This window comes from Rattus rattus, chromosome 8 (genome assembly GCF_011064425.1).
Source record: "Rattus rattus isolate New Zealand chromosome 8, Rrattus_CSIRO_v1, whole genome shotgun sequence".
Taxonomy (NCBI): Eukaryota; Metazoa; Chordata; class Mammalia; order Rodentia; family Muridae; genus Rattus; species Rattus rattus.
In genome coordinates this window covers 97,509,051-97,523,288 of record NC_046161.1, presented here as the reverse complement: position 1 = coordinate 97,523,288, position 14,238 = coordinate 97,509,051, and the positions used below count along the sequence as shown (strand labels likewise).

The following is a 14,238-nucleotide window of genomic DNA, read 5'->3' as shown; positions in this document are numbered from 1 at the left end:
CTTTTCAAGCCTCTGGGTTTGTGGTGACTTGTCACAGCAACCACAGGAAACAGAGACACCCAGATCTCCAGAACCTCACAGGGAGGGCTTCTGCCTTTACACTCAAAACATCCCCCACACACCCGAGGACAGGAGGCCATCAGACCCCGTCTGACTAGGGAAAGGACACCTATGCAGACAACGGCACCCAATCCCCAGGCTCAGGCTCAGGATTGATTTAAAAATATTTTATTCTTTACAAAATACAGCATTCAACCAACCCTTCCTGTGACATCTGGCCCCTGCCAACCGTCCCCACCCTCTGTAGCCAACGGCTTTTGGACTGGGCTGGAACCATAGCATGAAATCGTCTGGAGGCTAGGCGTGCACCAGGGTGGCTGTGCACACAGAGGAGAGTCAGGGACAGTGACAGGGCGAGGTCACGAAGTGCTGGTCCAGAGGCCCTCAGAAGTAGCAAATGTGCTCAGCCACCTGTCCTCCTGTCCCACAGGAAGCGGTTCCTTAGAGCCCAGGCCGGGGAGGAAGGAAGCGCAAGGGGTGACGGGTGGCGACCCTGCAGTCCATGTGCCCGGCCCTGTTCCCAGGCCAGACACTTAGCTGTCTTCCCCATTCTCCCCGGGGCCCCGGATGAGGCGCTTGTGGCCCCGCTTGCCTCCAGGGCCTTTGGGCTTGGCGAATGCCTGCTTGAAGGCATGCTGCTTGGGATGCACCTCATCATAGAGGAACTCGGCCGTGAGCTCCGCCCCATCGCCGATCTCAATCTGCACGGGTCAAGACAGAAGTCATCATTATGCTGAGGGCCCAACACATACCACTCTTGGCAAATCCTACTTCTGGAGTAGTCACCACAGATATCTGTCTTCTCTTAGGTCACCACAGGATCTACAGTGCAGGGTCTGTTACCCTGCTGGCCTGAGTCACCTTCTCCTAGCCCCCTCCCCACCAGACCTAGGAAAAGGAGGTGGCAAGGAGGCCAAGGCTTGGGCTTATGTGTGCCCTGGACTTCGGCCTTCCACCCATCCAATGTTGCAACAACGAGTCTTGCATGGACGTAGGGTTCCAGTGCCCCACATGGAGAGTGGGGTGACGGGACCCTGGGGACAGGCTGTACCTTCTTAGCGATCTCCAGCTGGAAGTCCTGCTCCACAGAGTCAAGGAGGCGGCTCTTGCAGCTGGAGTAGAGCATGCGCTCCTTAATGCTGCACTTGTACCCCGGCATGGAGTAGATGAACACTGTAGGAGAGGAGGCGTTGAGCCCATGCAGGCTGGGGCACCTGCAGACCTTCCGCAGCAGGCCCAAGCATTGCTGGTCATTGCTGCTCCATGCCCAGTCCCCGTCACAGCTACTCACCCACAGATTCGAGGGAGTCACCCTCATGGGTATGCTTGTACAGGAAGAAGTGGTAGCGGGCAGCATCTCGGGGTACCCGTGAAGGCAGCTGGGCCACATTTGTGGGTTCTGTGTGTACCAGCTCGATGGTCTCCCGTTCCAGGTCCAGCTTCTGAGTAGGAGCAGGAGAGGTGTGAGGGCGCCAAGGCACCCAGTAGGAAGCAGGATTGGTTGGCGGGCAAGGGTGTTTGGGGTTCCTCTTTCTGGGGTCCCCTTCTCAAGGCTGGACCTCAGGCTGCAGGGGTTATTCTAGTATTTTTTTAAAAAATATTTATTTATTTCACATATATGAGTGCACTGTCACTGTCTTCAGACACACCAGAAGAGGGCATCGGATCCCATTACAGACGGTTGTGAGCCACCATGTGGTTGCTCAGAATTGAACTCAGGACCTCTGGAAGAGCAGTCAGTGCTCTTAACCGCTGAGCCATTTTTCCAGCCTTGGGGTTACTCTAAAGAGTCCTTCCAGGTCTGATCCCAACTCTGCCCCTTTGAGGATTCTGATAAAAAAAAAAAAAAGAGCTCCCACTGAGATTCCTATCTGAGGTGGCGTGGAGGGGCCTTGACCTCAACAAGGCACTGCTACAGGTCTACTTTCCGAGGCAAGGCCCCACGGAAGTGTTTGGAAGGGAAAGCCATTCTTCTTGGGCAGAGGGGAGAAGAACTCTGCCTGGGAAAGAGATAAATCGAAGGAGCTATAGAAGAACTCTGGGGTAAGACAGGGTCAGTCCTGAGGGCCAGGGTAAACCATGGCGTCTATGTGTTGGAAAGGCATATAGGGCCACACGCTTACAGGGTACCTACTGTGCTCAAGGCCTGCGGGCAGGCAGAAGAGAAGAGAACAGTATGTTCTTTTTTTCCAATCCAGGATTTCTCTGTGTCGCCTGGCAGTCCTGGAACTCATTCTATAGACCAGGCTGGCCTTGAACTCAAAGATCCTCCTGCCTTGCCTCTTGAGTGCTGGGATTTTAAAGTCATGCGCAACCCCGCCTGGCTTAAATATTTTTTTTTTTTTTAAAGAAAAAATTGAAACAGGGTCTGGTACAGATTAAGTTGCCCTTGAACGCACTAGGTATGGATGCCTTTTGAGCTTCTGATGCTCCTGCCTCTGCCTCCAGAATGCAGAGATTACAGGCGTGTGCCACCACACCTGGCTTGGGACTCTGCCCATTTCCAAATACACATAGCCAGGAAACAGGAGAAGCCCACGGTGCCCGGCCTGGGTGTGCTGGGCATGACTGTGTACCCACCAGCTGGATATAGTTGACCGTCTTCTGCTTGAGTTGCTGAAGGGCCCGCTGGGCCTCAGGCTGCAGGGGGAAGGCCAGGCCCTGCAGGGTCTGGTGCTTACTCTCCACGCTGATCTCAGTCTTCACCTGGGGGTGGGGCAGCCAGGAAGAAAAGCTTTATCTCTCCACACCCAGTTGGAGCCTACCAAATTTAGGGTCCCCAAGCCCACACTGTCCTGCACACACACACACACACACACACACACACACACACCTCATTGATTCGGATCTGCTGGAGCTCTCGCTCGGCGGAAGTCAGTGGGGCCGGTGCAGCACAGGATGACAGGTGCTTCTGGTACCCAGCCAAGGAGAGGTCATCCTGTGGGGCAGGCTCAGAGGTGTAAGTGGATACCCCAGGCAGGCAGACAGACAGACAGAAGCCTGCTGTGCATCTGAGCCTGCAACTCCAAGAATCCCCGCCCTCCTATTTCTTTTATTTAAGACAGAATCTTATGTAGCATTCAAGCCAGCCTCAAACTCACTACACTGCTAACAGTGACCTTGAACTGTCAATCCTCTAGTCTCTACTTCCCGAGTGCTGGGAGTCAAACCAGAGTTTCATGCATGCTAGTCAAACACTGTATCAACTATGATACATCCCTGTGCCCAGCCCTCCTAGATCACCCTGAGCCTGGCACCGAGTTGCTCCGTGACCCTCACACAATGCCACAACCTCTGGTCCCCATTCTGCACTCTGGCTTGGGTTGACTAACCTTTACTGTCCCGAAGAGCTCATCCTTGATGTGGCCGCCTCCAAACTCCTTCTTAACTGTGGCTCGTGTGGCTGCATACAGCATCTTCAGCCGCACCTGAGATGGGGTAAACTGTGAGGACCTATGGGCCAAGCTGCTGCTCCAGGAGCCAACTGGAGCCCAGGAAGAGGGAGGCAGGGCCCGGAATCAGGTCATCTCACTGGGCTCAGGCGTCCAGTAGGGGGCGCAGCGAAGCTGTATGAAACAGCTTTAGCCAGCAGGGGGAGCCTCCACCCAAATCAAACTCAGAGCGGAGCCAGGCTGATTGAATAGAGAGGGATCTAAGGAAGCCCAGGCTGCCACCACAAGGCTCTGCAGGGTTTGGGGCAGAACCTAACATTCCTTCTTCCCTTGTCTTCTTAGACCAGAGTCTCTCATCTGTTCTCCCCACTTCCCATTGGCCCCGGAGCAGGGTGACGGGCAACGATTCCCTAGAGACTCACAGGCGAATTGTCAGGTGACCAGGCCAGGAAAAGCCACTCGAAACCCTGGGCATTCTGCGAATCAAGTCGGAAGAGGAGGTAGCAGGGCTCTTGGGCATCTAGCAGCGGCAGCACGGCCCTGTCGTAGTCCTGGTCCCAGCGTCCCACTGGCTCCTGCGAGGCACCCAGCACGAGCTGCTCTGGGGGCAGAGGCCGGGTGAGCCCATGTGGCACATCCCACCTCCTCCTCTGCCTGTGGACCTCTGTTCTCTGGATGTAGCTTTACTGAGTTACTGGCCACTTCAACCCACTTGCCCGTGACCCCTCAAATCCCTAAAGTATGAAGCTGAATTGCCGAGGGATGAATATTCGTCAATGAACTAGGCCATGTGTGCCAGCTCTGGGTGGCTTCCTTTGTACACCCCCCAACGCCTGCAAATGGTTGCATTCACGTACACTCACGCATTTGTGCGCCCTCAAGCACACGAAGGTCCCCAGCTGTGCGCCCACTGCTGCAACAAAGTGACCCTCTCGAGGAACTCCTACACAGGAAGTTGCACGGTACAATCTTAGCTGTGTACAACTTCCTGCTCTCAGCTCACTCTGGGCCTGGCTCCATCATGCCCCTCTTGGGACAAAGTGCTAATCAGGCAAGAGGTTGCCACCCCCAGCTTCAGCTCTCTACCCCAAAGTAAAAAAGCAATAGTAGCTAACTACTTTTCTGAGGCAGGGTTTTACTATATAGCCTCGGTTGACAAGGAACTCATAATCTTCCTGCATCAGCCTCTTGAGGGCTTGGGATCGCATGTGTGCACCATCACGCCCAGCTTCTGTTCTTTTCTGTTCTGTTTCTTTTGTTTGCTTGCTTGTTATCTGAGACAGGATCTCATGCTGTCCAGACAGGCCTAGAAATGTGCTGGAGGATGACCTTGAACTTCTGATCCTCAGATCTCTACCTCCCAAATGCTGGCGTTCCAGTCATGTACCACTAATTCCACTTTGTGAAGTGCTAAGGATCAAACCCCGGGCCTTGTGCACACCAGTCAAGCACTTTACCAACTGAGCCACGATCCTAGACCCTTGTCGTTATTTTTGGTACAATTTTGCTATTTATAGCCCAGGCTGGCTTCAAACCTCCAATCCTTCTGCCTCAGCTTTCCAGATGCTAGAAATATAGGAGTATGTCACTCGGTTTAGCTAACAACCATTATAATAATAATAATAATAATAATAATAATTATTATTATTATTATTATTATTATTATTATTGGCATATATAACTATGGGTACATGCGTACCACAGTGTATATGGATAAGTCAGTAGACGACTTTCAGGACTCAGTCCACTGTGAGTTCCAGAGACTGAACTCGGGTTGTTTGCTAAGTTTGGGCAGCAAATACTTTTACCTGAGCCATCTTGCTAGCTTGCCTGGAGCTGACAGGCCTACCACGTCTCTGGCCAAGCAGGTCATCCAACCACAGCTCCAGGCTGAGACCTCACTGGTCACCATACATGTACTTGGTCACACAGCCCAACTCAGAGGAAGAACTGGGCAAATAATCTAAGTGCCCGAGACTCCACCTGCAAAGCCACCAGCCTCACCACCTCTGCAGGCCGTGGCCTCCCTCCCTGCCCACCCCAAACTCAGATGGGAATCAGGGTTGAAGGGTAGCAGCTCTAGGCTGGTGAAATTCGGGAAGACCGGAAGCTGTCAGTATTGTTTACTTTGTTGTTCATGTTTTTTAGGTTTTTATTTACTGTCTATGAGTGTTTTGCCTGGATTTGCATATGCACATCATGTTTGTGTCTGGTACTTATGGAGGTCAGAAGGGGGTGCTGGATCCCCTAGAACTGATGTTGCAGACAGTTGAGAAGCACCAGGTCGATGCTGGAACCGGAACCTGGGTCTTCTCCAGGAGCAACTAGTGCTCATAACTGCCGAACCATCTTTCCGGTCATTTGCTCACATTTTTTTAATCTTTTTTTTTAGATTTATTTGTTATATGTAAATAAACTGTAGCTATTCAGACACACCAGAATGGTGTGAATGGCATCAGATCCCATTACAGATGGTTGTGAGCCACCATGTGGTTGCTGGGATTTGAACTCAGGACCTCTGGAAGAGCAGTCAGTGCTCTTAACCACTGAGCCATCTCTCCAGCCCATTGTTCACATTTTAAACCAGAATGTTTGGCACAGGTAATAATAGCTCAGAGGGTAAAGGTGCTTATCACCAAGCTTGAGGATGTGAGTTCAATCCCAGAGATCCACATGGTCAAAGTTGTTCTCTGATGCCCACCCCAGTTTAAAAATAAACCAGAATTTTATTTTATTTTATCTTTTGGCATCATGTAGCCCAGGCTGGCTTCTAACCTTAAACCTCTCATTCTTCCACCTGCACTTTCTCAAGACTTCATTTTTATATTTGGAGACGAGTTTATATAGTTTTGACTGGCTTCCAACTTGGGTTCCTCCTGTCTCAACCCTCTCAAATGCTGGGATCATGGGCATATACCACTATGCCGAGCTATAGTAGGAATTTTATGCAGGAAGTGTAATTTGGGGCTGGAGAGATGGTTCAACTGAGAGCACTTGCTACTCTCCCAGAGGACCTGGGTTTAGTTCCCAGAACCCATGTCAGGCAGCTCACAACAGCCTTTGACTCCAGTACCCGCAGATCTGATGCCCTCTCTCGGCCTCCACAAGTCTTACATGCACAAGCACATATGCCCACACAGACACAGATGACACATATGTAGTTTTTTGGTGTTGTGGTTGTTCAAAAAATAGATCTATCATTGAATTCTTTAGAAAAATCAGGCACTCCACCCACACTCAAGTAGATCGTAGACCCCTACCCCAGGCATTCCCAGGTACCCCGACACTTGGAATGAAGAATTAGAGTGAGTCTACTTAGATCCCTTATGCTTCTGGGAACTACCTGCAAGGGGAACCTTACTTCCCAAAGTCAATGAACAGGGTTAAAGATGGGAGAAATGAGCTCAATTGTCTCTGTAAGGGTGGGGAGCCCCAGGAGACCTCCATTCATCACCTCTCATAACGACCCCTACCCAGCCTCTGAGCAAGCTGGACTAGGCCCAGCTTAGCTGTGGCCCTAAAGCCTGTGGTGAATTCTGAATCTGGCAGGCCCTGCTAACATAAACAGGACACTAGGCTCATTCAGGGAGTCTGGTGCCAAAGGGCTCGGGACAGCGTGAGTACTGAGAAGACTGGAAGGACCCTGGAAGGTCTGGCCCACAGCTACTCCCAGACTCTACACCACTCCCAGGTGAGGCAGTCACTGGCAGAGGGGAGAGGAACCCCTTGTTTCCAACTCCTAATTCAGACTCAGATGGGTCCTCTGCCTCCTTGAATATTTCTACTTCAAGCCTTGGCTCAAGTCCCACACCCTCATACTGCCTGGTAAGAATCTAGGGTCAGCTCAGTGCCCTGCCAAGCATGGAGTCACTCTATCCTGCTCTTGGAATGAGCAAGGCATAAGTTCTTTCTTCCCATTCTGGGGACATCTACCGTGGGAAGGTTCATGGCGCTTTAGTCCTCCCACAGCCAGCAGCCAAGCTAGGCCCAAGCCTGCTAACCACACACATACACACATACCCCCCCACACCACATACACACACACATACAACCAACACACATACCACACGAACACCACATACACGTCCATACAATACAAACACCACATTCATACACCCCATACACAATACATACACATACCACACATCACACACATGCATACACACCACACACAATACAACACACATACCACATATACACACACACCATACATATATATACCACACATGCACATCTCACACATACAATACAGACACACCACACATACCACATATATACACCACACGCATACCACATACAAGACATATACCCCCCCACATATAACACACACATCACATGCACATATACCACACACAACACACACATACCATACACACAACACATATACACATACAATATAACACACACCACACACACAATACATATACATACAACTCACACATACCACATACACACACATATACCACACACACCACACACATACTACACATACATACACCACATACACACAAACAGACACACCACACACACACACCACACCACACACACACACACATACACCATACCACACACACACCACACACACATATAATATACACACACCACACAACCACACCTACATAAACTACACACACATATAACATACATACCACACACACCACACACACACAAAAAAACACAGCACACACACCACACATATACACACTACACACAATACACACACACCACACAACATACCACACACACACACATATACCATACACACACATACGTCACACATACCACACACACACACTACACACACCATACATACATACACCACACACACACCCCATACATACACACACACTACACACATACCCCCCACACACACACGCACACACACACACACACACACCACACACACCCCACACACACCACTCCACACCACACACACACAAAAACACAGCACACACACCACACATATACACACTACACACAATACACACACACCACACAACATACCACACACACACACACACATCACACACACACACATACGTCACACATACCACACACACACAAACACACACTACACACACCATACATACACACACCACACACACACATATACACCACACACATACCACACACACACATACAGCACATACACACACATACAACACACACACACCACATGTACACATACACACACACCACACACAATACACACAAACACACCACACATAATACACAAACATACACACACACACACAAAGCATAAATAGTAGGGCTCACAGGGCCCCTACCACCTACCTAGCCCAGCACTCTGACAAGGCTCATCTCAAACAGCCTCAGGCTGAGGTCGGACTGAACTGCGGCATAAGACTCTGCACAACAGGGAGTCCACTACCCCCACCTGCAGGACTCCAATGAGGCCCCTCTGGGAATGGCTTCATCCCAATCTCGGATGCAGAAACTGAGGTCTGAAAGAGGCCGGAAGGAAGCTAATACCCATCTCTCCTTTCCCCAGAAGTGACTGGGTTCAGCTTCTATCCCATGCCCTATCCCGTGTGGGACACTCACCGTCCTCAATGATGACTTTGATAAGTCGGATGGAGCCAGCCCGGGCCTTGGCAAAGAATTCCTTTAGCTCTTCAGTGGCTATAAGCACAAGAAACATAGCTGTTGGTGGTGAGCAGGCAGAGTGGGTAGGGAAGAGTTCGGGTCTGCTGGTGTCCTGTGGGGTCTGGTGGTGGCTAGGCTGGGAAGTGGGTTAAATATGGTTTCCCCATGTGACTGGAAACCTGAGATGGCCACTGAACATAAGCTCCCAAATTTAGCAGGAGTGGCAGGCGGTGGCCTGCTGGCTGGGATAGCTCTGACGACAGGCAGGACAGCAGGAATGGACCAGTTTCTAAGACAAGCTAGGCTTGCCAGAATGAAGGGCACCAACTTGTCCCCACACACTAGGATGATTGAGCAGTGATCAACACCCACTCAGCTGGTCAATTTAAGTGGATTGAATCTCATGTAGAGATTCACACACACACACACACACACACACACACACACACACACACACACCTGCACATACAGGCATGCACAAGCATATACATACGCGCACATGTACACAAGAATGCATGCATGCATGAGTGTGTGCTCATACGCACACGCACACACATGTGCACAGATGCAATCCTGGAATGCCTACACACATATAGGCAGCGGACATACCTGCAGACGATGTCTATAACATGTATACAGGCAAGATAAACAAAATACAGAGACATAAATTTGCACTTAACATGAATGCACTCGTAGTTCAAGCCCCCAACTAGTTTGTACCAAAAGAGGAACCATCAGCCCCAACATAGCCCTATGAAGAGGCAATAAAGCCTCAACCCCCAGGCAGTAGGGAAGGGTATCCGGAGGAGGAATGGTGCCTAGGAAGAAGACTCCATCTTGGAATTTGGGCATCAGAGATGGAAGGTGACTAATGACCAAGAACACAGTGCCAAGGTGAGGACTATGGCCCCATGGCCAGAGCTAGAGGACCATGAGTCATCTCAGCTCCACTAGTGGTGGGAGAGAGGGAGGACACAGTCCAAGTGAGTAAGAGACCTGCTTAGAGTCTCTGGGTGAGTGTGACCTTGGGGCTGCTAGGGGTCAGAAGAACCCCGACAGGAACATAGTTGGAGAATTGAGATCACAGAGTATTTATAGGCCTCGGACCGGGCAGCTGATGGGCAGCTTAGGGGCGGGGTGGAGGGGCTTTAGGTAAACAAACTCTTAAGTCTGTCCTTAGGTGCTCCCCCTTCCTTGCAGGGTGACCTTATGCCTGAACCTTAGGCATGAAGGTCACTGTGTGGCCTGGGGCCTGAGGCTAACAAGCCCTGGGGACAGAAGCAGGACACAGTACTGTACACAAGGGGACACAGCTCCACTGGGTAGGCACAACTGATTAACCATGAGCAGATAAATGCCTGAGGCTTTAAGCCTGATCTTTGGGGCCCCAGCACCCCTAGCTGAGTGACCCCTGACCTCTCTGACTGAACCTCAACCTCATCTATAAAACAGCTAATTCCCTCAAATGCAAAGAAAGCCTGAGTTGAGGAATAAAAGGGAGAAAGAGCCGAGGAACTGGACTTCGCCGGCATCATCATCATTATTATTATTTTAATCTAAAGGGAGCTGTGTTTTATTGCTCCTCCTACCTGCCTAGGCCTTGAGAGAGAGGCCAAGAAGCTCCCCAGAGGGAGAGGCTGACAAGCCCCTTCTACTGTTACCAGGGCAAACTGAAAAGCCAGCAGGGAAAGTGACATCTCTTCCTACCTCACCCCAATGCCTCCCCTAGTCCCCATCAATAATCTAGAGGCCAGCCTGGGACATCTGAGCCTCCCTCATCAAAGATTCATGCCTCCCCGCCCCCACCTTGCCCACCTCCAACTCTAGCAAGCCTCAGGTTACTGTCCCTCTTGGGCCCCACTCTGAGGTCAACGGGCCTACTCCTATGGCCAGACCAAGACTGGCACCTGATCCTCCAATGGTGGTCTTTCTCGCCACCTCTAGCAGGCCCAAAAGAAGGTATACATCCTCATAGGCAGGAGCTCGAGAAGCTGCCCTGGGCAGGTCTCACTTCATAGGGAATGAAGGGATAAGTCAGAGCCTTGGCTACAGGGTCTGTAATGTAAGCTCTGTGTGTGTGTGTGTGTGTGTGTGTGTGTGTGTGTGTAGGGGTAATGGGGGATTGATGGGGGGGGTTACTTCCTAGCACCTCCTCCCACTTGGAGGCAGCAGCTCAAACCAAACAAAGAGGAAGGAAGGGGCAGGCCAGGCAGCAGTTTACCCTGACAGTTCCCCACTTTGGGGCTGACTCAAGAAACCTGCCACTCCATCTACAGGAGAAGCTGGCCCACTTGTAAGTGGCCAGGCTTGATCCAGGTCCCTGCATGCTCAGGACAAGCGCGATGGGGATGGGGCAGGGCCAGAGAAGGCCTCTTGGGGCTGTCATTCCACCAAGCAGCCATGACCGCAAGTGGGGATTCCGGCAGTTGACTGGTCGATGGTGGTAGCCCTGGTCAGGGGATCATGATGTGGTGGTAGGAGTGGCTGATGGCCAAACCAAGAAGCTGTCTGGGCAAGCAGCCTGGTCTTCCCTACTGGCCAGGGAAGCAGCCCTTCTAGGCCTATCATAGATGGAGACACTGAGACCAGGTAGGGCCAAAATACCTGGCTCCCAGCTATTGCTTCTTCCTCAAGTCTCTCCAAGGAGGAAATTGGGACCCTGGGGGGAGCTGTGGGTATCACACCCTGGGCTGTAGAAGCTTCTTGTAGATGAGGGTGGAGGCAGGAGCTCCCCTATAAAGTCTGAATCCTGACCCTTTCCCCTGTTTCCAGCTTGAATTTGGGACTTTGCAGATCTGACTGGAGCAGAGGGAGATCACAATGGAAAACAGAAGAAGTCAGAGGCCAAGGTCAGATGTGCAACTCTGCCCATTCTACTTAAGAAGGAGGGCTCTATTCCAGCTTCTGTCCAACCTAGTCTGCAAGAGTATAGGGGTCCAGGAAGGAGAAAAGGTCAGGATACCCTTTGACATACACACAAGGAAGAGATGTCACTTTGTCAGTCATAAGACACCCATGCAAGCATCCATGCTAACACACACATACTGAGATGTGCCTGAACTGTGGACACATGCAGACACCCACAGTTTGTGTGCATGCTGCCAGGAAACACTGATGTCTGAGATGGAATCTTGAGTGTCCAAAACCAGCCAGCCACTAGTGCATGCACACGAAGAAGCCTGGACAGGCATAACCAAGTCTCATCCAGATATGCACATACAGGACTATAGACAGAGGACGTGTGCACACGCATGTACACTTTTCCAGATGTGCACATCCGGGTACACCCCTCTGCCAGAAAAGAACAAAAATACCCAGACCAGTATACACAGGCACATCCGCCCCCAGTTAGGTACACAAGATACTTCCACCCTCGCTATGTGCATCCATGTGCACCCACTCCCGGCTGTGTACAGCAGCAGTCTGTTCTCCCCCAAGACGTGTCTATCCCAGGGACTGGCGGCTGCAAAAGAGAACAGGAAGCTTCCCCGGAGGGTACAAGGAAGAGGAGGATGAAGAGACCAAGCGCGGAGACCCGGCGCGGCAGAGCCCCTGTCCGCCCTCCATCCGCCCTCACCGTGGATGCCGGTCTGGTGCGCCATGGCTCAGCGTTCGGCTCGCCCGTGCCGTCGGAGCTCTCCGCTAGGTCCTGGCCCGGCTCGACTCGGCTCGCCTGGACCCAGAGCTCCGGAGGATGTGGCGACGGCGCCGAGCTTCGCGCAGCTTCCCGGGCGGTGCCGCAGGACCCGCCCCCAGCGCGCCCCGCCCCCGGAGGGCGAGGCCGGCAGAGGCGGGTATTGGTGCCGCGCGTGCGCGCAGCGGGCGCCGGGGTCCGAATGTCTCAGTGCAGGGTCGTTACCACCTTCAGAGCCAAGAAGGGGCCCCGAGGGATGTGTGGGTGGTTACTTGTAGGCCACGATCCTGGAGCTCTGTGGTCGGTTCCTCACTTGGACCTGGGAGGGACTGTGCATTTGCCGCCGAAGAGGTTTGAGAGTGAGGGCCGATCTCCTTTGTGATGGTGAGGTGATCTCAGAGTAGGTGGGCACGCGCTAATCTGTAGTCGTGAATCTGTGTGTGTGTGTGTGTGTGTGTGTGTGTGTGTGTGTGTGTGTGTGTGTGTAGGAAGTGAATTGTGGATGGAATACGGTAAGAGAGACCGAGGTGACATAGCAGAGCGGAGGAAAGTTTTCAAAAAGAAGGTGCATGTGCTAAGTGTGACCCAGTGTTAAGGACTTAAACTGTCTGAGGAACTTCCAGTTCCTGACGGACTTTGTCCCTCCCAGCAGCCTTCTCTCCTGCTCTCACTAAAGGCTTGTTGCAGCTACTACTTTAACTACAGAACCATTTCTCCAGCCCTGGACCTTGTTATTAAGAAATAGATAAATCGGGGTTGGGGATTTAGCTCAGTGGTAGAGCGCTTGCCTAGGGAAGCACAAGGCCCTGGGTTCGGTCCCCAGCCCGAAAAAAAAAAAAAAAAAAAAAAAAAAAAAAAAAAAAAAAAAAAAATAGATAAATGGGGTTGGGGATTTGGCTCAGTGGTAGAGCGCTTGCCTAGGGAAGCACAAGGCCCTGGGTTCGGTCCCCAGCTCCGGAAAAAAAAAAAAAAAGAATTTAAAAAAAAAAAAGAAAAGAAATAGATAAATCGGGGTTGGGGATTTAGCTCAGTGGTAGAGTGCTTGCCTAGCAAGCGCAAGGCCCTGGGTTCAGTCCCCAGCTCCGGAAAGAAAAGAAAAGGAAAAAGATAGATGGCTCAGTGGTTAAGAACACTAGCTGCTCTTGCATAGGACTCAGATTTGGTTCCCAGCACCCACGTGTCAAAACAACTTCTTCTGGCCTCCCGGGACTAGACACAGACATTGTGCACATAGATACATGCAGACCAAACACCCAGATGCACCCCCCCTTTTTTTTTCTGAAATAAAAACTTTTTAAAAACCCAAGATTAGATAAATTAATAGTCCGGATAGATGGTTCAGTCAGTAAAGTGCTGTGTTAGCATAATTTCAGATTCCCAGCATCAGAGTGAAAAAACTTGGCTTAACCCCTGGACTGCAAGGAGACTATGGGGACAGGGAGAGGGAGTTTGGGGAGACAGGCCGATGCCTACCCGGAGCTCATTTGCTTATTGTCAGCCAACTCAGTCACATGGAGAGCTCTGGATTTAGTGAGAGACAAAATC

The 14,238-nt window shown here is 51.3% G+C and overlaps 1 protein-coding gene across 1 annotated transcript; it reads right to left on the bottom strand.

The window, feature by feature from the left end:
* Positions 1 to 206: 206 nt before the first annotated feature.
* Positions 207 to 12,813, bottom strand: Twf2 (twinfilin actin binding protein 2). Its single transcript, XM_032910448.1, has 9 exons — positions 12,637 to 12,813; positions 9,018 to 9,095; positions 3,875 to 4,053; positions 3,393 to 3,488; positions 2,894 to 2,998; positions 2,641 to 2,766; positions 1,352 to 1,502; positions 1,112 to 1,233; positions 207 to 761 (listed from the first exon to the last, which is right to left on the bottom strand). The coding sequence occupies exons 1-9, from the start codon at positions 12,659 to 12,661 to the stop codon at positions 594 to 596; spliced, it is 1,050 nt and encodes a 349-aa protein (XP_032766339.1). The 5' UTR covers positions 12,662 to 12,813; the 3' UTR covers positions 207 to 593.
* Positions 12,814 to 14,238: the final 1,425 nt, after the last annotated feature.